The sequence below is a fragment of the Ailuropoda melanoleuca genome, chromosome 14, assembly GCF_002007445.2.
Source record: "Ailuropoda melanoleuca isolate Jingjing chromosome 14, ASM200744v2, whole genome shotgun sequence".
NCBI lineage: Eukaryota > Metazoa > Chordata > Mammalia > Carnivora > Ursidae > Ailuropoda > Ailuropoda melanoleuca.
Window position 1 is genome coordinate 50298066 of NC_048231.1, and position 27589 is coordinate 50325654.

The following is a 27589-nucleotide window of genomic DNA, read 5'->3' on the forward strand; positions in this document are numbered from 1 at the left end:
TTACAGGAGTGAGTCCCCTGTCTTTGTCACCCCTGCCATCTGGGAGCCACCAGGATCTCTTGGAGCCGAGCAGTAACACACCTCCTGGGACTGATGAATTAAGAATTTTAGCTAGGGGCGCCTGGGTGGCTCAGTCGCTAAGTGTCTTCCTTCGGCTCAGGGCGTGATCCCGGCGTTATGGGATCGAGCCCCACATTAGGCTCCTCTGCTATGAGCCTGCTTCTTCCTTTCCCACTCCCCCTGCTTGTGTTCCCTCTCTCACTGGCTATCTCTCTGTCAAATAAATAAAATCTTAAAAAAAAAAGAATTTTCGGCTAGACCTTTTCTAATGTGGAACATGGTGCTCTACCCCTGCAATAACCCGCCAAGACCAGCAGTATCAGAGCAGGGATTCATTCCTCGGGGACACCTGTCTCTCTGTCGTGGGTGGAATTACTTGCCAGGAAGAGCTCTCACCGACAGGACTGCTGACAACTGTTTCATATGAAGGAGTATCTCTGGTAGCCTCTATGGGGGCTGGGAGATTGGTTGACAAGAGGTTGCTATGGCAACAGAGAATGCTGCCGAGCCCCTGGGTTGGGAGCGCACTCCCTGATTCTGCCCACTGGCTGGAGCAGTGTCACCGGAAACTACACGACAGGCCACATGAGACACAGGGAAGGACAGTTTCCTCCAGATCAGCAAAGACAGTCCTTGGTTTTCATGCCTGTTTTCTTTCCTGTTTGACACAAAGCTATGTAACACTCACAGATCAGTCCCCTATGCCTTGCTACATTTCTAGGTGTCCACAGGCAGGACAATGCTTATCTGACAAGGGCAGCTGGCGGTCTGCCCGCCTTCACCCTGTGCGGACCCTCCCATTCCAGTTGCATGCAATGGAATTTGATTTCGGGGGCGTCCTGCCTAGTTCCACATCCGCCCACCATGTCCTTTAAGGGCCCTGGACCCAGGTAGGAAACATCACACAGCCAGCCACACAGCCAGAGGAGGGGTGGGAGGGCAGGGGTTGCTGGCTGGTGGGGCCAGGCAGTCGCTGACCTCTAGGCTGAAGCAGCTCTGGCCTCCAGGCCGGCAGCTCCCGGCGTCCCCGTCGGCTCGGCGGTGCAGCTGCCCTGGCTCGTCCCCGCGTTCCTGCCCCGGCTGCCACTCCGGCTGACCTCTCAGTTTGGACTGTTAGGTGCATGGGAGGGATTCGGATTTGTTTTGTTTTTAATTTTAAATAAACGACAAAGGAGAAGGGGGTAGGGTCAGGGAAAGGGGGTGCTAAAGAAAACAAAAATGGGTAAGGTAGACGACTGAAACCGCCACTGGACAAGGAGAAGCATGAACAGACACAGCACCGTACGAGAGGGACAAGAACAGAACCAAATGAGGATGAGCAAAATGATGGCTGAAAGATCTGAAGAGCAAACCAGAGAGACAGAGGGGGAAGAAGGCAGAACACGGGTTATGAGGCGCATGCAATGGGGATGCGTGGATCAAAGACTCAACCACCAGCACACTACCCACGAAGGATACGGAAACAAGGCTCCTCCTTCCTCGCTTGTGGTCGAGCAGCAAAAGCCATAATCCAGGCGGCAGCTGGGTCATGCACCCAAGGGCGATGCATAGGAAAGCAGTCCTTGGAAGGCCACTCCACTCCGCCCTCACCCTCGGCTCGGGGAGGGCAGCGACTTTCTCCGTCAGCGCCATCCTTCTCCCGGGCCGGCTCCTCTCCCCACTCTGGCTCATCTTCCAGTGGGAGCGGGTGGGCCTGGCCGCCTAGGGCCTTTTGGACCTGCACTGCGTCCCTCTGGCCATCGACCCAGGTAGGCATACACAAGCTCCTGAGCGAGTCTGCTAAGTATCCTGACTGTGAAATGAGTTTGTACTTTGTTTTAAACTCCTTTGCTTCTTCATCAAAACAGCCGGTCATTTGAGATACAAAAAAAAAAAAAAAAGAGAGAGAAAGGACAGACTGCGTCGATCCCTATCGCTTCCATTGGGGTGAGCCTTGTGTCATGAGGGAGGGCCTCTAAGCCAAGAGCAGCGGCGCAGTTAAAAAAATAAAAGAGAGGAAAAAGGAAAAAGAAACAAGGAAATAAAAGAAAACTTAAAAAAAAAAAAAAAAAAGAAACCCAACCAATAGAAAGGATTTGGTTGACACTTGAGGCTTTAGTACAATGCAGGTCTGAAATCATAACCAAGCAGCCGTGAGCAGAATGAGTTCAAGTGCAGCAATGCCAGCGAGAAGGAGGAAGAGCAAAACGGAGCAGGGAGGCAGAGCCAGGAGCCCCCTTACCTGCAGGTCCGGGACCAGCTCCTTCCCCAGGTTCCCGACGGGGGAGTCCCGGGACACGGAGGTCACAGTGGAGAGAAAGCTGGACGACTCCGTGAGGTGGGGCAAGGGGGACAGGCCTTCCAGGCGCTCCCTCAGGCCGTCCCCTATCCGGTTCACCTGCTCCAGGAAGGCCTGCAGCTCCTTCCTAAAAGCCTTCATCCTCGAGTTGATGGTCCCCAGCAGCGGGGGCTCTTTCTTGTCCCCCTCTCCCGTCTCCCCTGCCCCCTGGACGTCAGGCCCCGGCGAGGCCTCGCCACTGCCCTGTAACCCCACATCGTCACCGAAGCCAGCGGTGTCTGTGATGAGGCGCTCTACGGTCCGCTCGAGCCGCTCAGCCTCGTGCTTTATGTTCGCCAAGCACTCGGTGTCCTCCCTGGCCCGCAGGAGCTCGGCCGAACACAGCTCGCTCGCTTCCGAAGGCTTTCCGCTGCCAAAGCCCGACGTCTTCTCGAACATATCCTCTGAGTCGCTCTCGCCACCAATCGGGCCCTCCCGCTTGGGCTGGGGCTGGCGGCCTTCTTCCCCGTCGCTCTCCTTCTTGCCCTGGTCGCTGTCCGCATCGCTGTCCCGGGGGCTTGGGGCCCGCAGGCCCAGGTGGGCGGCCAGGTCGTAGCGCTGCACGTTGGACAGCAGCACCCGGTTCTCGTACTGTAGTTTCAGCACCTTCCCGCTCAGCTCGCTGATCTGCAGCCGTGCGGACTTGAGCTCCTCCTGCAGAGGGGCCCCGCTGCCTACGCCCTTGCCCACGCCTTCCGCCAGCCACCCTGCCTCGGGCCGGGGCTCGAACTTGAACTTGCTCAGCTCATGGGTCAGCTGCCGGTTGTGGTCTTCGATCTCGGATATGGACCTCCGGAGCAGCTCTGCCTCCTCCTCCACGAACTGCAGGTGCCGCCGCAGCTCGGTCGAGGACTCCAGGGACTCGCCGAAGGGTGAGGTAGGAATGCTTGCCATGTGGTCCCGGCTTGTCCCCTCTCGCTCATATTGGACCCGCAGGTCCTCCATCTCCGCTTTGAGGCCTCGGTTCTCCACCTCCAGCTCCACGATCTTCCGGCCCAAGATGTTGGCCTCTTCTTCCACCAACTTCAGCCGCAGTTTCAGCTCGGCCTCCCTGGTGCTGGGCGGCCCACCTGCTTCCCCGGTGGGGAGAGGGCTGTCCACGTCTCCATAGAGGGCCTTGTACTTCTGGAGTTCCTGTTCCAGCTCATCCTTCTCCCTCCCCAGCTTGGCCATCTTTTTACGCATCAGGGAGCCTTCCTCTTTGGCAAACTGAAGCTGGCACTTCAAATCGGCACTGTCATCCTGCCAGGAGAGAACAGCCCGGGAGAAGGGTTATTTGAAAATACCACATGTTCGTGTTTTTGATTATTTTCTTGCACCTCGCCCCCAACACACACACAAACACAAAACAATGATCTTTCCGTCAGTGTGTTGAGTTACAGGTAGAAAGACCCAAGACAATGCCGAGGTGAGCCCAGACCTTCACGGAGCGGATACTGCAAAGGCCTATGGTCTGTGGCTTTGTCACAGAAACCAAAGAAACCAAACAATTCACTTGGGAAAAACATGCACATGGAATCCATCCTACAGGTGATGAGCGCAGAGGACATAGAATGAAATGAGACCCAGTGCCTGTCAGCAACACGGCGGTCCCGCATTACTTTGAGGGTCCAATCTGACTAATCACCAGCACCAGTGAGAGATGCCAGAACCCCTCACTCAGCCTGGTATAGCAGACAGGCTTCGGAAGCTGTTGCTACCTGTTGCGACTCACTGCCTCCAGTGTGGACCTCCCTCATCTAATGTGGCCAGCAGCCCACAGGTATTACCAGGATGGGGAGGTCCCAGTCAGAGTCTGGCACTGCACTGATTTGCTGAGATCCTGAGACACAGCAGTTCACCTCCACTCCTCCCCTGGTCTCCCCGCCCCCAGCGTATCACAAGGATGACATGAGGACAAGTACATGGGATGACACGCAGCAGGGGGCTTTGGAAGCTGCGGTGTGGAGTAATTACCATGCTCTTGCGGTTAGGATGAATTGTTATCACAGACCTAACACCTGGGTTACTCAGAACCTTTCACCAGGCAAGGGTAACAGAGCCTTTGCTTCTCCACTCCCCTTACTTGCTGTAATGCAGCAGGAAAATGAAACTCAAAAACCCAAGGCCGGAGTGAAGTGTTTCAAAACCAGAGACGGTTCTCACTGGAGGACTCTGGGGGGTCACCGAAGCCGACTCTTTGCTACTAAAAGCCCACACTGCGTGGCTGAAGTCCTGGAGGTGTGTTTTGGACGATTTGGAAAGTTGACTGTGCCTTCCCAGGGCAAAGCTCAATGCCTGGGAACTGTATGAACCCCGACGTGGGCCTGCACAAACGTTCTGCTAGTCCCATTCACTGAATGGGAAAAATAACCGATTTCAGGAATCATTCCTCTCTGATTGGCTATCACGCGTTTCAAAAGGCTCTTGTGGGGACAAAGACTTTGGCAAAGGCTTCCCCATCACCCAGAGAGACTCAACAACATGGTTCATGGTAGCCGTACCCCACCAGCCCCAGGGGAGGGAGGGCATCAAACCAGTCTCTGGAACAAGTCAACCCTTTGGGGGAGAATGAACTTTCAGATCATTGTTTGTGCTCAAATGGTCTAGCGGAGTAAGAGGCAGCTTTCACACTCAGAGAACAGGGCTCATTCTCTGCCATGTTCTTGCTGTACACTCAGCATTGGGGAGCAAGATACAGAAATACCCACCTGGGTGCCTCCCAACTGTCCTCCTTCTACCCTGCCTCGATCCCTCCTCCTGCAACCCAAACCCATGGAAGGAAAAAAAAATGATGTGACGGGAAGACTCAAGGAAGAATGTAAGGCCAACTATGAGTCAGTGCCGTGTGGCTAAAAGACATATTGTATATAATCCTAAGACTATGGGAAAACATGCTTGTTTGTTGATTCATTCATTCTTTCAGTGAATACTGAGAATCCACTATGCACCAGAAACTGGCACGTTACTTTTAAATGACCCCAGTTTCTTAGAACTTTCAAAAGCAACTCAAAAGCATCCTTTCAATTATTTGATAAACATAGATCTGTAAGAAGTCTATGCATCCAAATACACAGAGCGAGGGCTCTGCAGTTCACATGAAGGGACGGAGTTTAAATAAGCAAACATACATACCAATGGAGACAGACTGTCGACACTTTGTGAATGGATTAGTTTGGGAGTAAAAAGCCTAGGATGGGAGACAGCGAGGTACCCTCAGCCCCAACATTCCACCTGATAGCCAGCATGTATCCTTTGTCCAAAATCACTTAACTGATCCTGTCTCCACCTTGAAGTCCAGAAATCCACCTTTGAACCTGAGGATAGCAGCTGACTTCATGGAAGAGAATGTCACCAGCCCCAAGGGAATGCCACCATCAGTACACCTGGAGCCTGGGTGGACCCAGGAATGGGCAGGACCACCTGCTATGACTAATGCCCCACCCCCACTTCCATGGAAACCTTTCACTCCTGAAGTCCTGGTAGGTGGAGGCCAGGCTGGACACGGTGGGGGGGAGGGGGACAAGGGGCATCATTATCCGCATAACTTGGGAGGTTTTGGTCTCAGACGAAGATCTGGGAGTCTCAGGCGATCTTCCCTGAGGGTCTTCCCGCAACAGTTGAACTAAGAAATTGAGGAAAGGGGTAGGATCTCTGAGAGGCCCTTGGAACCCCAACCTTCCCCAATGGTTCTAAAACGCTCAGCTCTAAGTGCTTAGGGTAGACAATCCCAAAGAGGCCTCACATCACCTTGATTTCTAGAAACCTCACATCCCCTCTACCCTGTCCACCAACCCCACATGTCTGACTAAAACCACAACTGTTCTCCTCGGTCTTCTTGAACCTAGACCCCAGTCCATTAAAGAAGCAAGATTCTATGACGCTCCCTAAGGAGGGTCCAATTCATAGATTACCTGAGGATTGAGAAAGTATCCAAAGAGTCTTCTTGTTCCTTAGAAACAGAAACTACACATACACCAGGAATTCGAACACGATTCAAGCATGCTGTCATTTCTACTCAACACCCATGCACGACACCAGACCTGCCACCAATGCTAAAGCAGTTTTCCGAGAAAGACGATCTCTGGAGCCAAGGGAGTGTGTGCATTTAGCGAAAGGGTCAGACTTGCTCATTGTGGTCCAGGCGGCTGGAGCTGGGCGCTGCGCCTGCTGGGGCCCGGAGGCGGGAGACAGGAGGCCCAGGGAGCCGGGCTCAGCCTGTTCTGGGGGCAGGGAGCCACTCCTTCTCATAAGATAGGGAATCGCAGCCTTAGCCAGAGCAGCAGGAGGCTGGATCCCCATCTTATCTTGTAACCACACACTTTCTAAAACTCTGCCAAAATTCCAGGGGAGGGGGGTCTAGGCTGAGTCCTAAGCTGAAGGCTATCAAGATCTGGTTTCAAGAGATCATCAGATAGGTCCGGGAATGCAGGATGAAAGCAGAAGGTCCAGTCAGACTTTCCACACCACGTGGGTCCTGTCGCAGACAGAGAAGGCAAGCACAACACAGAGGGGAGGACACACATGGGACCACCACCACCACCACCACCACCACCAGCTGGAAAGGCCTTGTCAAGCAGCAAAAATATATCGCTCTGGGTATATATTCTTTGGCTTGCAAGTCTGACGTCTAGCCAGCACCCCAAACGCTGACTACTCGCGTTCCTACCTTGCGCCAGGGTGCCGGTTTCCTTTGAGTTTTGGCTGCAGACCTGCAGTTTCCAAGGCGCTCGGTTCCACCGCTCTGCTGGACAGAATACTCCTTTCTCAATGATACCACAGGCAGAGGGGAACAGAACACATTCCCGGTGCCCGGAGTAGTTCTCAGACACTCCCGAGAGGCAGTGGCGGCTGATCTCAGCCCCAGCTATCCCCGGGTGAATGCAGCGCCGTGCCACTCATTCCGTAACGGGGAAGTGGTTCCCCTTCTAAGGGAGATCTGCCCTGCTCAAGAGCCAGGAAGCTGAGACATACTCGAAGCCCAGGAGGGTCCAAGCCCCCAGCACAGGGACTGCAGATTTTAATGTCCCTGTCACTAGTGGATACCAAAGTGAGATGAGGGGAGGAGCGAGGGCAGAGGAGAAAGGTTAATCTTGGGCATTCCTGCTGTTCCCATGGCCCAGTCCTCCTTGAAGGATATTCTGGGCATCAGCGAGGTTGACTAATGGCACAACAAAGCAGATGGAGGGTGCAGTTCACGGGGCAGGCCGGCGGAGCGCTCGGTTACCCGGACTTCTTGTGCCTCTCTAATTACTACTTGCTCTGAGAGCTCGGGGAGCTGATACCCCACTCCTGCCTTTGTTCTCTCCAATACCTAATACCAGCAGCATTCATTTTTTCAAAAAATAAAAAGAACAAAGGCATCCAGGAAAGCAAGTGTTCAGAAGAGCTCAAGCAGTACCGCAGGACACAACCCGTGTGCTCGGAAAGGGCGGTGCTTATACCATCTCCCGGCGGAACGCTTCACGTTCAGTTAGGACAGTTTAGGATACTGTTCGGTTTGCACATTAAAAAAAAGACCACAAAAACAACCCAACACGGAGAACAATGCCTTATGAAGCACCCAACACCACGGGAACTGTACTATTTCACTGTGTGAATGACTCTGCAGGCAGAATACGTTTCACCAGGAGGGAGCATTGCCAGAGAGCCCTCAATTACACCAAATTCTGTTTTGCAGAGTCTGTTTCTTCTTGTCTTTCTCGAAGAAGCCACCAGCTTGTCAGTGCGAGAAACAAAACAGAGGAGCTGGTGGTTTAGAGCGAACATTTTCACCCCACAGAGGTTTGAATGAGTCCCCATTTTTTGGGCAGGTAGTGTTTCTTTGACTATTTTAAAGGCAATGCTAATGCTTTTGAGAAAATTCAGAGTGAGGTGATTCCTCTCGAGGAGCTGTAACATGAGAAGGATCCCTCTGCTTACCTGGTTAAAGGTTTTCTTTTCTTTGTATGTTTCCCGGCTGCCTCTTCTTTTCAGGGAACTCTGAAACAGATCCAAGGGACATTTGGTTACGGAGGGGTCACATGCAGGAGCCGGCACCAGGCTCACACAGTCCCCGCTGGTAGGGGACACACACAACAAATGGAGGCTCTTCTTTTTTTCCACTGGAATGAAGGAACCACTTAGAGTCAACATTTAAATGCTGTTGAATAAGCATCTCAAGGTCTCTGGACCCTCATCACTGTATTTGGAGTAATCCTCAATTGTTCAGTTTAATGAGAAGGGAGGGTGATTTGGATAATTTGTAATAGTGGGGGGAAGACGGGAGAAAGGTAGGCAGTTTTGGAAACAGATATGTAATTTTTCTGGAGCTGCCTTACCTTCCTAATTATGTTTTGTTGGGGCAAGCACCAAACTTAATTGGTGTCTCCTGAGTGCCTGCAGGTAAATGGCCAGATAACACAGTGGGAAGGAAGGGAGAGAAGGGTGGCCTGTGTTTATGGAGAAAACCTAATCTAGGTTGCAACACAGCCCTCTTCAATTCACGACTACACCTACATCTCCAAGGTCTTGAAAGTCCATAAGTTATTCATGTGACGTGGCCTTGGCCGTGTCCTTCAGTGGGCTGGGTCCCTGCCTAGTTTTACATACGGTGCAGTGTGCCTCTGCCTGCTATCAGCAAGAAATGTGTCTGAGATACAAATAGGAATATAAATAAAAGGGCCAGGGCTGTCTGAAATGGAATAGCAGGGAGTCAAGGCAGTCCCTGCTGAAGTAAAGTATGAAGACTGAGAGAACTGGCCAGAAGATTGAGAAGCATCCTAGGGGGAGACAAAGGGATGTAAAACCTGAAAAGATCAACAGAATCCTGAGATAAGCCAGGAGAAGGGGGTTTGGAAAGTGAAAGACTTGCCGGCTCTCATTCAGAGCCCAGCAAGCCTGTGAGTGGGAAGGGGTTCTCCCCGACGGCTGCTCCCTGCCTTCCACAGCCTTGCCCTACACGAGGCACCAGGCACAGACCTGGAACCTTGGACCCTCTGGGAGTTCATCTCAAGGGGGCTCAGAGCCTCTCTGCTCAATCTTTGCTGCAACCCCCTACCCCCCCCACCCCCGCCCAAACAGTCTTGGGGAGGAGGCTCACACACTTCATTTACATCAGGGTCAGACCCAAGGTAATGAACTCGGTTCTGTTTACATTCGAGTGCCTCACTCACCGAAGGCCAGGGAGTGCCATTTACTGGATGAATTTTGGGATTATGAAACAATTAAAATTCCAGCTGCCCCTTAGCCGCTAGGAGGCCAGAGGCCTGGAGAAAAAACAGTAATTGAGAGAGGGTGAGAATCAGCATGGAGTGTGGGTGCTCCCGGGTCAGCCAGGGCAGGGGGTGTGGCAACTGATTGCTGAACCCCTGCTGCAGAAGCACCTTTGTGCCCTTCAGCCTTTTCGGTAAGAGCGGGGTCAAACTAGAAAGAGAACCAGCCTCTTCCAACAGGTTGTGTTAAGCCTGTCTTAAGAAGGGCTTGAGATTCACCGCCCAGAGTCTGTAGGTTTCCCAAGATTCTTCATGCTGCGGTGAAGGAGTTTCTTTGATTTGAATGAGCTGAACGAGAAGAACACTTCTGATGATTGAGTACAGAGAAGAGTTACAATAAAGAAGCAGGGAGAGAAACCGTTCCCAAGGAAGGCTTCAGCCTATGGGATTTAATTCTGGGACCGAGGTCAGTGCAGCGAGCCTGCCCTCTGCGAGCCCTGCCCTCTGCGAGCCACCCTGTGCTGCATCACGTTCTCCCAGTGAATGCAAAGCACATCTGCACACCCGAAAGGAAACTATCTGGAAGTGAGATGAAAGCTACAAGTGGAGACAGAAGAATTACGGTGGGGGAGGTGGGACCTGGGTGACCTCCTCTGACCTGCCTGATGTGTCTTTCCCTTGCTGAGCCCTGAGGACAACTGCCTCGGAGTCCTGTGATCCTTCTAGTGAATCACGGAACAGGCAGGGGGCCGTGGGATCCCCTACACAGATCCCAGGCACAGTGACAACTACAATGAAAAACAACACAAAGATTAAAGTTAACCAGATATTGGCAGGACCTCTATGAAAGAAACCACACAATTTTGGTGCTAGACATAAAGGAATGCCTGATGCTATACACGAAAAGTATTTATGAGTGTGTACACACATACACACACACTCACACAGAGACACACACACAGACACGCTCACACACAGACACACACACACACACACTCACATACACACACATACACACACTCACATACACACATACACACACTCACACACACACTCACATACACACACACACACATATACTCACATACACAAATGCTATTTGTGTATATGTGAGGGATGTAAGAATATGGAAAGATGTGACAAAATGACTCAAAAATTCATCTCGAACAGGGGCTGGCAAACTAAGGCCTTCAGGACAAATCACCCCACAGCCTGTTTTACAAATGAGCTTCCCTGGAGCACAGCCTTGTGGATTACTGCCTACTTACTTCTACTTTTCACTACAGAAGCAGAGCTGAGCATCCGTGACAATGGCCTGCAGGGCCCGCAACATTTACTATCTGGCCCTTTCCAGAAAGTTTGCTGACCTCTGACCTAGAAAAATAAAGTGGTAAAAACAGCCAAGAACACTTGGAAGAAGAAGAATAATGACAGCAGGTTTGCACTATCAGGTGTAGAAATACAATATAATGGTTTAGTGCTGGTACAGAAATAGATAAATGGAACAAAACAGAAAGCTCAGAAATAAATTTGAGACTATATGAGATTTTTAACAATTATTACAGGTTACATTTGAAAAGTGGGGGAAGGAAAGTGCTATTTGATATATGTTGGAGGAACAACTGGCTAGCACAGGAAAAAAAAAAGCAAGATCAATACCAGGTATCAAAAAAAAAAAAATCCCAGATGAGTTAAAATGTAAGAAATCATAAAGGAACTATAAAGAAAAGCGATGAATTTCTGTTTGTTTTTGGGGCACAGCCTTTATAAACACAGAAACAAGCCAAAACATCCAAGGAAAAGACTAATCAAGTGGATTGCTAAGATTTTAAATTTTCATGGATAAAAAAACCATTTACAGTATTAAAAAGCAAATGACAGTAATATCACTCAGCGATCAAAAAGAACGATTTCTCAACATTTGCTGCAACATGGACGGGACTGGAGGAGATAATGCTAACTGAAATAAGTCAAGCAGAGAAAGACAATTATCATATGGTTTCTCTCATCTATGGAACATAAGAACTAGGAAGATCAGTAGGAGAAGAAAGGGAAGAAGAAAGGGGGGGTAAACAGAAGGAGGAATGAAGCATGAGAGACCATGGACTCTGAGAACAAACTGAGGGTTTCAGAGGGAGAGGGGTGGGGGAATGGGATAGGCTCGTGATGGGTATTAAGGAGAGCACGTATTGCATGGTGCACTGGGTGTTATACGCAAGTAATGAATCATGGAACTTTACATCAAAAACTAGGGATGTACTGTATGGTGACTAACATAATATAATAAAAAATGTTATTAAAAAAAAAAGCAAATGACAAAATGGAAAAAACGATTTTTCTAGCACAAGGCAGACAAAAGAGTAATATTTTGCAAGCAATAGGAAAACCACTTTAATTAAAAAATAAATGGTCAACAAACACATGATTACCAGCAATTGAAATAAATAGCCTTTTTTCACTGAGAGGTTTACAGACCAAAAGCCGTATGACACCCAGCATTAGCAACTGTCCACAGAGGCGGGCACTTCCATCCAGATCAGGGAGAGTGGGGACTCCCACCACATTACAGGTGAGCAGCTGAGCCAGGCACATGCATACATTGCGAGCCAGGAATTCCACCTCTGGGAAGAGTTGACCAAGTCCCCATGACAAGATGGCCTTCCCTCACCCAGTGTTAATCAGTATCTACTATGTGGCCTTGTCTGAGCAACAGAGTAACAAGTCTTTATGTTTAAGGAGCTTACATGAGGGTGTGGCGAGTCAGACAATAAGAAAGGAAACAACAAGAACAAAATAACTTCTGCTGACCCAAGGAAACATGCAGAGATACTGAGGGAAGATTTATGGTAAGAATGCTGATCACAGTACCTTTTATAATAATGAGTGAGTACTGAGGAGGTGTTAAAATTATGCTTTTGAAGAATAATACTTAAAGATTCAGTAAATATAACACTAAAAAAATACAGGCTAAAAACATCACATATTTTGTGATTTCAATTTACATCTAATAAAATATAAATATACATATGCCTTACATATATTATGTTAGAAAAGCAGATGGAGAAACAAATATCGAGTGTTATTAGTGTTTATCCTTGGGGTGCCTGGGTGGCTCAGTCTGTTAAGTGTCTGCCTTTGGCTCAGGTCATGATCCCAGGATCCTGGGATCGAGCCCCGAATCAGGCTTCCTGCTCAGCGGGAAGCCTGCTTCTCCCCCTCCCTCTGCCTCTGCCTGCTGCTCCCCCTGCTTGTGCTTTCTCTCTAGCGATCTCTCTCTCTGTGTCAAATGAATAAATAAAATCTTAAAATAGTGTTCATTCTCAGATGACAGAATTATGAGTGATTTTCATTTTCTTTTTTGTGGCTTTTTATAGTCACCAAATTACCTACAGTGAATACTATTTCCTTTACAATTAAAAAAAAAAAACAAGGAAATTATTAAAGAGGTCAGAGAAAAGAGGCCATCACTGATCTGCTATGTAGGATTGCAGTGGTGTTTTTTATCAGAAATTATTTGCCAGCTTCTTGGATCTCTTTTTGTAAGCTGACATTGTTTTTATTAGTTTGGAGCTTCAGGTATAACCTATATATGTATAATCTATATGTATCTTGTTTTAAAAGACCAGGAAACCCCCTTAGGAGTGAGGGAACCTGCCAGGTGCCCCACTGTACCGCAGGTCCCTGGCGTCTGGCTCCCTCACTGACTGCCATGCGGTCACAAGGCCCCCAGCCTGGGGTACGGTGTCTTTCCAGGCTCACCTGCTGCGAGTCTCATCCAGGGCAGAGAGCTGAGTGCTTTGGGTATACTGGCCAAGGGACTCTGGGTGTAGGATGATTTGTGTGCACATGATTCATGGCCAGTTCATTTCTCTAGATGATTCAGAGATCCAGTGGAGAATCTCTTCCAAGAAACAATAAGAAAAAGAGGAAAATGTTGACCATCAAATAAACTGAACCCAGAATGGGGGACTTGCCTGCTGACTCATTCTATTCTTTCTTTTTAGTCTGGCCAACTGCCAAATCAACTCCAAATTCCTATTGAAAGGGAAAAAATTGAGTTTCTAATTCCAAATTGAATCCATCTAAGGCTGATGTGTTTGCTGAGTATTGAAAATGATTAAATAAAATATGAAGTTAGGCAATTATTGGGACTTTCAAGTCCTTTCTTAATGTTTCCTATTTTAAGTCAGCCAGTTTCTTCCAGGCAATTTCAGAAAAAACGAACAAGCTCTCAATTGCTAAAGTGTTTCAGAGACAGACTTTGGGCTTAAAATTGAGATTGGTAATAAAAAGAAACAAAAATTAGGATGCTGTGAATCATGAGTGAGGAGGGGAAGAGGCTACAGAGGTAGGCAGATGACTTTCAGAATTCTTACAGACCTCCCTCCCTCCCTCCCTCCCTCCCTCCCTCCCTTCCTTCCTTTATGCGGGGAGGGGCAGAGGGAGAGGGAGAGAGAGAATCTCAAGCAGACTCCTATTGAGCATGGAGCCCCACATGGGGCTTGATCCCAGGACCGTGAGACCATGACCTGAGCCGAAATCAAGAGTCAGATGTTCAATGGACTGAGCCACCCAGGTGCCCCACTAAACTCTTTCTTTATGCATCTGATCTAATCTCATCCTCACAAAAGCCCTGAGGGGCATACATTATTATCACTGATTAACAGATGAGAAAACACAGTCAGAAGTTAGGTGACGTTTCAAGGTGCCCCAAGCTCAGATGGGGCTCTAATCTGAGCCTGACTTCACCCCCTCATTCACAGTCACAGCCCTGAGACCCTCCGGGCTGCCCTCTGCGCCTCTGACAGCCCAATCTCCCAATTTGGGCTGCTTTTCTTTTTGTTTTCTTGAGGTCTTTGAGCCCCAAATTGCTGAGTCTTCTCCTACAGTGAATCTCTCCTTTCTCTAGCAAAGAGCACAAAGAACTATGACCGGAACGGCTGCAAGCTGCTACACTCACGAGGTACCTCATGGCCATGAAATATTTGTTGGCACTGGTGGTTTCTGAGGATCTGAGGCTGCAGACAGCACAGGTCCTTATATGGAAAAGACAGAAACTACTATCAGAGGACAAAATACCACAAAGTAAGTGAGGAGGAGAAGAGACTATATTGAGATGCTCTGGCTGAAGAAAGGTACAGCCATAAAAGTCAGAGCTGGTTCGGATCCCAGCACCCAAGGTGAAGAAGAAGAAGGCCAGAGGGACAACAGCCTGGCCACAAGCCACACCGTCCAGGCTGCGAGACCCCCCTGGGAGGGACGGAAACCACCAGCACACCCAGGCTGCCCTACCAACGCTACTTTCTCTCGGGAAGAGAACACGGTGATAAATGGGACAGGTTGCTGCTTGTGCACATTTGGGGAACGTGACACATATTTGCTTTGCAGTAGGGGGCTCATTGATGCATTTTAAGCCCCAGAGACATTTATGTTGAGGCCTAGTAATTGGAAAATTGTGGCTAAAACATACTACAACACAGTAGTCTCAGCCAAACACAAAATAAAACTGGAGGTGATTAAGTAAGAGTGTAAATTATCATTACTATGCAAACAGAAAAATGGAAAATCATGACCATTACAAGACCAAAATCATGATGGTACAAAAAATAAAGTGTCCTTCCCCCAAGCTATAGGAATTCCCAGTGTGCACACACACACAGGCACTCAGCAACACCCCCAAATAGTACATGAAATATTGAATTAGAATCTATATTTTGGAAACGTCTACAGACTCACTTAGTGGGTGACAAATAAGTGACCCTTAGGTGTGCATAAAAGTTGAAAATCTATAAACATGTATGCTATCTGCCAATCAGAACTGAAGATAAGGTTTGTGTCTTATTAATAATAATCTGTTCCTGGCTCCCTCTGGTCTGGAAAAGCACATACTAGTCCACTGAGAGAGGCAGATTATTTCCCAGTTGAACAGAATAATACGAAAAAGTTAGAGGTACTTTGAAAACCAAAGCTGGGGCACCTGGCTGACTCAGTCAGGACAGCATGTGACCCTTGACCTTGGCGTCTTGACTTTGAGCCCCACGCTGGGTGTAGAGCTTATTTTTATGTTTATTTATTTATTTTTAAATATATTTATTTATTTGTCAGAGAGAGAAAGCACAAGCGGGAGGAGTGTCAGGCAGAGGGAGAAGCAGGCTGCCCGCTGAGCAGGGAGCCCAACGCAGCACTCGATCCCAGGACCCTGAGATCATGACCTGAGCCGAAGGCAGATGCTTAACCGACTGAGCCACCCAGGCGTCCCTGTAGCTTATTTTTAAAAAAGAAAAGCCAAAAAATACAAACAAATGGTATATTAAAATGTTGTCCCCTTTTCAGAGAAATTAATCACTCATTTTTTTTCAGGTGCCTGTAACATAAGAAAATATTTAGTATTTTCAAACAAAAGAGCACATGAAAAAGTTCTGAATTACTTGTGGTATATTTCATAATAATCAGCCATAACACCCTTTGGACCTTGTATATTGACTCTGAGTAATGTTCTAAATAATAGAGTATGTTATTATGCTATTAAAATTTATGCACACGTTTGTCAAAACTCAGTGAATATAATTTCAGATCTGTGCATTTCAATATACATAAATTAACTCAAAAAAAGTATAAGTAAAAATTAAGTTCTGGTTAATAATGTATATTTAAGGAAAGTGAATTGGTGCCTACATTTTCAAATGTGTCAAAAAAATAAGATGGGTTAATAGATAAATAGATGGCTAGATAAATATACGATAAATCAAGTATTATAAAATGTTAATGCAGAATTTGTGAGTAAATAGGTGTTCACTATAAAATTCTTTAAGCTTCACTATATGTTTGAAATTTTCCATAGTGTTGGAAAAAAAATATGCACATAAATTCCCAAATTCACTGAAAACAGTTGATACGATATTGTACAGCCATTAAAAATTATAATTACTAAAAATTTTTAATAACATGAGAAGTTTTTCACAAAATGCTAATCCTTGAGATGTAAGATAAAAACATAAATTTAGTTATCTCATCAAGATTAAATACTTTTGTCTTTGAAATATTTAGAACCAAATACACTAAAATGCTAACAGATCTTAGCAATGGGAAGCAGCACTATGGGTGACTTCATGTTTTTCTTTATAGATTTTTAAAAATTTTTTCTCTAACAGTCAAAATGATTATATATTACTTTTTCAAATCAGAAAAATCCTTATACTTTAAGGATAAGAGAATTGACCCATAATGCAAACACACCCACTGTTTAAACCTGCTACTGTGTTGCTTCGGCCCGGTCTCCCCTGCAAGCAAGGCACAACACTGATGGACCTTCAGCCCGCAAGGGAGACAGAAGGGAAAGTAAGCTAAGGGATTAGCCCCCAGGCAGGGTTAGCTCTGTGCTGCTGGAGATCATCAAATACATTTCACCGAGAGTTTGACAAAGGAGGGCGTAATGGACATCTGGGGATAGCAAATGGATCTGCGATTCTAATCACCTCCCCAGCTGAAGGTTTCCTCTTGGAGAGGCTCCCTGACCAGGCGGAGGCTGACTTGCTGACCCGTGTCTGTCCTGGAGCCCTGTTATCTGGAGGCCCAGCTCGGCTCCATTAATCATCCACCAAAGGCTCTGAAATCCGGAAAGCATCCCTGGCTAGCGTTCTGCATAAAGCCAGTCCTGCCCCTTTGGTAAATCGTCTGCAATTCTCATCTCCAAACCAGAGCACCTTGGGTCTCCACCTCTAACACCAAGCCAGACTCTTCAGCGATCCAAGGGGAGAGTGAAGATGTTTGCCCCCACGGTTTCATGACTCCTATGGAGCTGAAGCTCTATTCCATTAGTCTGCACCACTGTTTGGGGGACGGCAGGGAATTCAATCAGGCAAGACAGTCACTGAGCTTCGGCGTGAGGGGCAGGATGCTACTTGCTCTTGCAGCATGGGAAACCCCTCGGGGCCCAGGAGCTGTTGGGGCGCTGTTGGAAGGGGCTGGCCACCCCTGCCTCTGAGGTGGGCCAGCCAGTGAGCACAGGGAAAGAAACATGCTTCCAGCAGAATGTACCGTGGGAAGAACATAACATCACAGCAGGAACACGGGCCCCGGGCTGAGGACAGGCACAGAGAAGAGTGGAAGGAAGGCCTGGGTCGGAACAGCACTCTGGAAGAATGCAGACAACCCTGGGCTCCAGGGATGAAGAGCAAGGAAGCCAGTTTTGTAACCTGTGGTGCTGTCTTCTGTGAACACACAGGAAAGAAGCTAGATGCCCAAACCATGCATATTTCTGCCGGCACATCGTATCCGTGAGACGGAACATGTAGACAGTGCTTAAAACACAGTCAGCCACCAGGCATGTGTACCCACTGCAGCCCCTCAGCAGTCAAAGCAGGGCGGCCACCGTAAGAGCCACTGTCACCTGCAACGGCCTCACTTCAGCCCACCAGGCCCCAGGCTCTGCCAGTGATGGCTGTGTCACAGAGCCCAAGGGCAAACGTGCTCTTTATTTGGACCCGCAACAGCCTTTTGTTAGGATGGCTCCTCCCCGGCTGTATGTAAAGCCATCTGTGCAATCAAGCCAGAGCCTGATGGCTTCTGAGTCGTTGGAGGACAGAGGCCTCACCAGGAAGCACCGCCTGCCTGCAGGCTCGACTCTGATGCAGCTGCGGGGCCATGGCCGGCCGGGAAGATCACTCCCGTCTTACAAGCCTGCGTGCCTGCTGAGCCCTCGCCTGTCCCAGGGGGAGAGCCGATGTCCCTGGGCCCTGCAGCCTTCAGACCCTCGGATTCTCCTCTTCAGCAAAATCAACCCCCCCCATGGCAGCCTGGGCTGGGAAGCGAGAGGAGGAGGGGGACCACACAGGCCCGCAGCACCTCGTCTCTCGCACTCTCCAGGATGGACAGCACGCATGGTGGGAACCTTGCCAAGGTTCCCTGATGCAGCCAAGGATGTGCGTGTGGCAGGGGACACCTCACTTTGGGGTGTTCTCCCTGAAAGGCAGGGACAACCTGGGGCTGAGGTGTCTTTGCTGTGCCCAACAGCCCTCTGTTCAGACATCTCTGGCCCCTCGGGTTCACCAGAGCGAGTCCGTGCACTTGGTGGGATGGCGCCATGTTTCCATCCTCCTCACACCACCAAACCTTTCGCAGGTTTCCAGGAGAGCCACAGCCAGGTGCCGCCCCTCCACCCCCGCCGGCTCAGCTCCGGCCTTGCTGAGGCGCGCACGCCTGGCCAGCGCCACACGTCGACTGGGGGAGCCGCGGTGCTTCCGAAAATTAGCGGGTGCTCACGGAAAGAGTCCTCTGGAGGTCTGAGCAGCCAGCAGCCTGCAAATGGGAAAATGCCAGTGGACAGGCCTTTCTTCATCCCGGCAATGTCCACTGACTTTTTCCGTGTGCCACTCAGCTCACGCTTCCACAGGGTTTTGAGCACACGTCTCTGGACTGCACTAATTCACTCTGACTCTCCTTTTAGGCATTTTATTCCTTCCTTTACTGTCTGAGAGCTCTCAGAGTTGAATGTGTAATTTCAATTGTTTTTTTAAGTAGGCTCTATACCCAGCATGGAGCCCAAGGTGGGGCTTGAACTCACGATCCTGAGACCATGACCCCGAGATCACGACCTGAGCTGAGATCAAGAGTCGGGTGCTTAACCGACTGAGCCACCCAGGCACCCCCCCTCAATTGGCTTTGAAAAGTTTTCATAGTATGGCTTTAGAGAAACTTCATAAATTTGAATACGTTTTTTGTATTCCAAAATTGGTCCACATCTTCATGAATTTTTAGTTTTCTAACAAGCATATGAAAACATGTAAGTTATGTGTGTAAAAGGGAAAAGTGGGTGAAGACCATGGGCATTCATGTCCAAATCCAGGCATGTCACTTATAGTCTGTAACCCTCGGTTAGTTCCTTGAGCGCCTGATATCCCAATTTCCATATTTAAAAGTGGTAATAATATTAATACCTATTTTATATAAAGGTTTCTTATAAATGAAATAATATGCTTAATAAGTGATAGCCATAGCCATGAAAAGCAAACATTAGCTAACCAATTATGATTCTTTTCTTGATTACTATTTTCAGATGCTAATCATCTTTTTTCCCCCAAAAGTAGAGAGCAAAAACCATTATTACTCATTCTGCTTTCTTCTCTCTACCGCAGCAAAACCAATGGTCACAAAAATGCCTTTTTCACTCTACAGCAGAAGTGTGTGTTTGCACTGTCAACTTTTTCAACTGTGTGGTTTCCATGTATTCTTTTTTTGCATCTGTAATAGAAATTGGCTATTTTAGAACTTTAAATTCATTTCACAGGTCACCTAAAATCTTGCTATTGTCTGTTACCAAGTCACAGAGGAAATTTTAACATAGAAAGAAATTCGCTCTCACACTGAGTGGATGTTACTGCCATCATTTCAGGGAGGTGAGTAGGTCAGATTTTCCACAATGCACTTACATGTGCCAAGAGCCACTGGCAAAGATACGTAGGATGAGTCAAACCATGAGGAGAAAAATGAGGACACGTGCTCTCCCTCACCATCAGATCTTATCAGAGCCTAAATCTCATGGGGAGGCACTCCTCTTTGTGACTGACACAAAGGTTTTTCTTTGACATATTAACATAAAGTGAATAATAAGGCTGAGGGAGATGGGCTGAACTGAGGGATAAGGGAGAGCATGAAGCAGGGGACAGGGAAATCAATAGAGAAAAGATCATGAAAGCTCTTTCACGGGACCCCTGCGTGGCTCAGTCAGTTAACTGTCTGCCTTGGGCTCAGGTCATGATCCCAGAGTCCTGGGATCGAACCCCAAGCCCCGTGCCCCATCTTGGGCTCACCACTCAGTGGGGAGCCTGCTTCTCCCTCTCCTCCCCACTTGTGCTCTCTCATTATTTCTGTCTCTCTCAAATAAATAAATTTTTAAAAAATCTTAAAAAGGGGGGGGCACCCCGGTGGTTCAGTTGGTTAAGCATGTGCCTTCAGCTCAGGTCATGATCCCACAGTCCAGGGATTGAGCCCCACATCGGGCTCTCTGCTCAGTGGAGAGCCTGCTTCTCCCTCTCCCTGCTGCTCCCCCTGCTTGTGCTCTCTCTCTTTCTGTCAAATAAATTTTAAAAAATCTTTTAAAAAAATCTTTAAAAAAAAGAAGAAAGACACTGATAAAGTGAAGGAAGTATGCGTGGAAGCTGAAATGTAAGGGAGCACGGAAACGGTGGTGGCGATGACGGGCAGGGCAGACACAGACTTCAAGGCTTTCTGTGCACCCCCCCCCGTGTCACCCTCTTTTCTCAAGCTCACCTCCCCTTCTCGCCTGTCTCCAGAGTCTCAGATCTCGTGTCTGTTACCCACACGTGGAGGGTCCCCACTTGGTACCCTTCCGTCACACCCTGTACCCCACCTGCTGATACCTTCTCATTCCTTCATTTTGGCTGCTTCTGCTATTGCTCCAGTCTCCGGCCCTTCAGCGGGGGGGAGGTCCCCACAGCCCCTTCATCTGTCCGCAAGAACGGAAGCCACGTGCTTTTCATCGGCCCCTCCCTCCTTACCCCACATCCACTGCACATAATCACTTGCATTTGCCCTTCTCTCCTGCAGCTAAGACTAAATCACCAGGGCCATTGTGTTGGAAGGCTCCTTGGTGGTGATGACCCCCTCTTCAAGCCATGCATGCTCAACTAATTAGCAAGGTTTTCTTGGGGTGGGGAGCACGGTGGTACCTCCATGCTGTTTACATGCCCCTTGTGCGGTTGCCGGGTGGCTGCCTCGGGCTCATGGACCACGCACTTGGCGTCTGCGGCACCCACAGGCTCGAGGGCAGACTTCACTACCCAGAGTACACAACACAGCACCAGGGGCTGGTTTTCATGGCAGCAAGTGGATGCCACTCATTGATGTGGACTGTCACCTTCTCTTTGAAAATCTCAACCTCCAGAAAAATACCTTTTAAAAACACCAATTATCAGAGACGCAAGTGGATACTTGCACAGTAATGTTTACAGCAACATTATTCACAACAGCTAAACCATGCAAGACATCCAGGTGCCCAGACGAATGGATAAGCGAAATATGTGGTGATACTACAGTGGGATATCATTCAGCCGTAAAAAGGAAGGACATTCTGATACACGGATGAATCCTGAAAACGTGGTAGGTGAAATAAGTCAGACAAGAAAAAGGAAAAATAGTGCACAATTCCACTTATATGGGATACCTAGATTAGGCAAATTCATAGAGACAGAAAGTAGAATAGAAGTTACCAGGGGCTGGGTGAGGAAGGAATGAGGCATTACTGTTTTAATGGATGCAGAGTTTCTGTTTGGGATGACAGAAAGTTCTAGAAATAGTGGTGAATGTCTCCAATGCCACTGAATTATACACTTAAGAAGGATAAAAATGGTAAATTTTATGTTATATATATTTCAGCATAGTAAAAAAAAAAAAAGAAAGAAAACCAAAACACCTCTATCTAAAATAGTCTAAGAGCCATCGCAAAGCCTTCTAAACAAACCTCTAGCTATGGATCGCTATAGCTTATATTTTGGGGGTCACTATAAGATCCTGTGATTTATTTCATTTTCCATGTGTACAATACTATAGATTTTCTCTCTCCTTTTATGGCTTAAGAAGCTAAGATTCACTAGTACTGTTTTTAATCTGTAAAATACACATTCAGATGGATTCAAACTGTTTATAAATGTTTAGAAGGCAGCTTTTAAACAGTGACCAAAGCTGTAAAGCAAGTTTTTTTTCTCCAGAGCCTTGCTTTTTTTAAACAATGGCACATTTTAAAATTGTATTTTATTATATCACCAAGGATGTAGTTTTTCCTCTATTGATATTTTAAGTCCATACATTTTAACCAACTACTACATGCAGGCTCTCTTCATAAGAAATACATAATTTCTCTGTGGTCATAACTTATTTGTGGAAAAAAAATTCTCACATTTACCAGAAAATTTGGATTTTTTTCATAGAGGTATCAAATCTTAAAACTTGTTGGAAGCAATGCAGAATTATCTTCTACAATACTTTATGTGTGTTTTTTGTAGATTTACACAGAAACACATTGCTTCTTATGGAAATATGGGAAGGAAAAAGAACGAAAGGAGAAAGCAGCTGGAAAGACTGGCGGTAAGACAGAGGGATGAGACCAGGGAAAAGGGCAAGCATTGTGTTCTGTCCCTAGAGCTCTAGCTGACCAGCTACCTTATCCTTATTAACCCCTGTGTCAACTGAGAGGTCAGGTCCCTGACACTTGTTTTCTGGTGGGTCAGCAGGGCAAATGTGGCGACGTGACAAGACACCCAGCAAAGGACCGCCATCCAGAATGTCAGGTAGCTTAGCAAACTCGCTGCTTGCATTCTGTATCTAATAACTTGTTTCACTAGAGCCAAACACCTTCTATTCATGGTCTGTCCTCCTCACAACACCTCTGTGAGGTGGCTGTTATTATTCGCATTTCATTTGTGAGGGAAAGTAACTCACCCACCACCACAGGTGGGACTTGAACGCGGGCTCTCCACAGAGCTGAGCTGCCTCTCCGATGAGGGAGCTCAGAAGCAAAGGGGTCAGGGCCCCTGGCGGGCCTCTCACCTCCATGCTGACTGTGCTCACGTTCCAGGTGGACCAGAAGAGTATGCAACAAAAAACAGGGCTGTGCCCTTGATATTTTGGGGGCTCCAAAGGGGACAAGGTGGTGGCTAAGCACTCCTTGCCCCACTAGAGTGACTTCACGTTTATCTGTTCTTCGTAATGAGAGCAGAGCTGGCCTCTGAAGAGTCGGATGCCCTACAAGCATGAGCCCTTCAGGGCCCCCTGCAGAAGCCAGAATCCCAAACACGCTACTGTCCTCTCAGTCGGGATACCCGCAGCTCACCGCTGTCTCCCACTCTGCCCTCCTCAAGCCTGGGCACCCTACAGACCCGAGCCTAGTGTTCTCTGGGTTAGCGGCGGGCACAACACCTCTTATAACAACGGTTTGTCATTTGTGGACACTGTACTCTTCTCTAGAAATTTATACCACCAATTATGCTTCTCTAAAAATTCTAGGTTTGAGAGGACAACCTTCTTTTAATAAGGGACTCACCATGGAGTTCTGCTTTTTAAACCTCCTTTCTTCCCAGGAGACTGTTTCCACATTGGGACACATGAGAACCTCTTCAACTCCCCCATTAGAAGGGTCGCAGAGGGTCCTGGGGGTGAGGGGAAGCAGTCTCACGTGAATTAAGAGCACAGGAAGAACAGGAGAAAGAACCCTTTCTCCTGTGCATTCTTGGCGGCATGGAAGAAATCACAAGTAACTCTTGAACCTCAAGGAGTCTATTTCTAGCAGTCTTCAAGGGCAACAGTATTCTTTCAGAATTCCTCCTGATCTTGGCTCCACGGTAGAGCCGGAGACTAGCTAGGGCCTAAGGATGGGCACAGTGCTGAGCTCCGGGAAGAATCCTGAAAACACGTCACAATTTTCTTCTGCCTGGAGAAGCAGCGGCATTCACTTTCAGAGCTTTGACCACACAGATGCACTTTACAGAAAGGCTTGTCAGACGCTGTCGATGAGTCTAAAAACACTCGGCATAATTTGTGTGCGTGATCTACTTAAGTCTTTCCACTCAAAGGCAAGTTTCCTCCGAAAGTGATCCTAAATGCAGAATTACAAAACAATAACAGTGCCCCTTAACATACTTCCCCCCGGCCCCGGCCCTTTTAACCTTTTATTCTTCTGTTCCTCGATGATTACTATCCTGGACTGGTATTCCGGAGGAGGCACTTCAGCTGTATTGAACTGTCTAAGATAAATGAAGAAAACGACGAGGAGTCTTTGCGAGAAATCCACAAGGTTGGTATATCCTACCTTCTTCATCTGTTTTGAACCCGGCATCTGGTTTCCCCGGCTATTGGCGCAATCTGCAATAATAGAATTTTGTTTCCCCAGGCCACTTACCATTGTCTACCTATTGTGTGATCACAAGTACCTACTAGCCAAGAATTCACGATTCATTGAGGTCCCCTGGCTCTTGAGAGGTGAACGAGTGCCTACATACCAAATAAGCATTAACAATTTTCAGAAAAACTTCAACAGCACAAAGTAACACACTCATAGCTCAAGTAAGACCAAACTGCTATAGACTCATCAAGTCACATGTGTTTAATTAGTATCCCGAGGCAGAGTGCCAAGTTCATCACAGAGGAGATTAATCAACCTGAAAAAGTTATCCAGTGTCTTTACTCCAGATCCTACAGACTAAGAAAAACCCAGGTGATGGGCACTGCTAAGAAAAACCCAGGTGATGGGCACTGCTGTCATGTGTATCTTCACGGAGAAAATGGGAAACGAGCCACAGTTAGATAACGGGAAAAATCTCTCAGGTGTTGTTTGGTGTCATTCTTGAGGAAAGGATTAGCAGAGTGCTACCATCTAGATTATGAATTGCTATTGAAAAAACTTCCTTTTATCTTTCTTGGATAAAAAGCTGATAAACCAATCTTTACCCTTGTTTAGCCAATTCCATAGTTATAAAATCAGTTAAAGAAAGAATCTCTCTATCAAATGAACGTGTACACTTTATTAATACCAAAACAGTAAAAGTAGGAAATGATAGTATTTACAGTAAAAACATACTCCTTTTAAAGAACTATGACACTTTTTCAGACTCCCTGTATTAGAATGATAAATATATATTTGGTCTTCATTGGTATTTGCTCTTTCTGGTACAGACCTTGGAATTTCCTAAATGATAAGAGCCATAAAGATGTGTTGATATTCATAATAAACCCCTGTCAACCACACCTGAGCTTATGCTAATGAGGTGACTTTTGAAAAGCTCCTAGAACATCTAGGGGATCTTAGATGGGGGCTGACCAGCAGAAAAACCAACCATGTAATAAGAGAACTTTCAGTCCCATCCTCAGACCTCCAGGAAGGACAGAAGGGCTGGAGATGGCCAGTGATTTAATCCATCGTGTCTATATAATGAAACCTCCATAAAAACCCAAAAGAATGGGGTTTGGAAAGCTTCCATAAGATTTGGGGAAAGTGGTGTGCCCAGAGAGCAGGGAAGCTCCTCGCCCTTCCCATGTACCTCACCTATGTCCTGGCTAGTCCTGAAACATATCTTCTTGTAATAAACCAATAACCTAGTAAATAAGACGTTTCTCTGAGTTCTGTGAGACGCTCTAGCAAATTAATCAAGCCTAAGGAGGGCACTGTTGGAACCTCTGATCCACAGCTGAGTGGTCAGAAGCACAGGCGACTACCTGGCCTAGTGATGGCATCTGGAGTGTGGAGGGGTGGGGAGAGCAGTCTCGTAGGACTGAGCCCCTAACCTGCGGGATCTGACGCTACCTCAGTCAGAATTGAGTTAATTGCTTGGTGGTGTGGGGGAAAAACCCCACATATCAGAACTGGTGTCAGAATCAAAGCCTCACAAATTGCTTCAAAAATGCAAATGACTTCTTTTTACTAAATGTGTATCTCCAAACATACCTCTATGTCCTGCAACAGTTTGTGGGTTAAAACCTGAGGGCGTGACTGTTTGCTGTCACACGCCCTTGGGACTTCAAGATCTTCCACGGGCGGTAATGTTCACACTTCACCTGCTTCCAGGTGTCCCTGCTCCCTGCCTTCTCTAGGTTTGTTACTGTCCCGTATTTCCCGTGAATCGCCTGTTACAAAGTCGACTGGGGGTTGTCCTGGTCACCAGGACACACGTCTTTAGTTCCTACAGTGACTGTTTGCCTGAGCACCCTCAGGGAAGGAGGGGTTCCAGGGATAGGAAAGATTTCCAGGGACATAACACTTTCCCCTGTAGAAGGTAAAGCTCAAACAATAAATAAATGGAGTTGACCATCAGAGGTAACTGTGAGGTTCTAGAATCCTGGAAGTTTCAAACCTCGCAGGAGAGCATGGAGGTGGCCCATGGGCCTCAGTAGTGGGAAAGCTAGTATTTCTAATTTCCAGTTACTCTTTCAGAAAATATATTCTGCTTTTCCTGCCTTCTTAAATGGAATTGACAGAATGTGGGTCAACCTTGTCCTCGTGTCTGGGGCTCCATTACCAACTTTTGGGGGGACTCTGCCATGGGCTCTCTGGCTGACTATACCCTGGGGCCAACTCACTCCTAAGAGGAGACTTTGCCCACTAAATGCATCAGTTGGGGGGCGCCTGGGTGGCACAGCAGTTAAGCGTCTGCCTTCGGCTCAGGGCGTGATCCCGGCGTTATGGGATCGAGCCCCACATCAGGCTCCTCCGCTGGGAGCCTGCTTCTTCCTCTCCCACTCCCCCTGCTTGTGTTCCCTCTCTCACTGGCTATCTCACTGGCTATCTTTTTTTTTAAATCTTAAAAAAAAAATGCATCAGTTGGCATTCCAACAGCTTCTCTGGGGCTTCAGAGCCTTTTTTTTTTTCTTTTTTAAAAGCACTCTGGGGTTTGTGACCACGTTCCAGATGTGTAAAGACACATTTTCATCTTTCATATTTTATCTTCTTTTTCTCCCTCTCCTGTAGTCTCTGGATTTTTTTCTCCACAAAGGTTGCCTCTACCTTCCATATGGCTGAAACTCTACATAATGAGACCCTGAATGTCTTGCCACTGATATATACAATTCGTTTTCCTGGCTAGCTACAGCTGAAATCTCACACGGTTCCATAACGGAAATGTGACAAGGGCTGGAAGTCACCAAACTGCGTTATGACCTCCAGAAAGGCCGGCGACCCTACAAAAGGGACCATACCACTCGCGCACTGAAGCTCAAGCACCCACCCCGGGACACAGCTGAGAATGGGGGGGCAGTATCAGAGAGCTCAAGCACCCCACCCCGGGACACAGCTGTCTGCCCTCACTCCTGGCCTGCTCATTCTGACTCTGAATACAAGTCTAACAAAATCGATGGGAATAATCGTATTTGTGTGATGTTTCATGACTTGTTGTATAACCTCACCTCAAGCCCTGCTCCACGCACAACCCCTTGTGAGCACATCTTCTGTGGACTTTACAGGATTGTATTCTCTCCCAGAGGTGACGGTTTGTCTTTCAAAGGTGCCTTAGACATTAAAAATAGTCATGACCCATCA

General features: G+C 47.6%; 1 protein-coding gene across 12 annotated transcripts in view; it reads right to left on the reverse strand.

The window, feature by feature from the left end:
- MTCL1 (microtubule crosslinking factor 1) overlaps positions 1-27589 on the reverse strand; it is a 121314-nt gene that overhangs the window by 42367 nt on the left and 51358 nt on the right. For 5 of the 12 annotated variants that reach the window (XM_019797911.2, XM_019797903.2, XM_019797905.2 and 2 more), the window contains exons 4-7: positions 8279-8338; positions 7026-7103; positions 2282-3619; positions 1039-1170 (exon numbers count right to left, since the gene is read on the reverse strand). In XM_019797911.2, coding sequence (XP_019653470.2) covers positions 1039-1170; positions 2282-3619; positions 7026-7103; positions 8279-8338 — 1608 coding nt within the window. The remainder of the gene's footprint in view (positions 1-1038; positions 1171-2281; positions 3620-7025; positions 7104-8278; positions 8339-27589) is intronic. The other 7 variants (XM_019797914.2, XM_019797910.2, XM_019797908.2 and 4 more) reach the window with 3 other exon arrangements.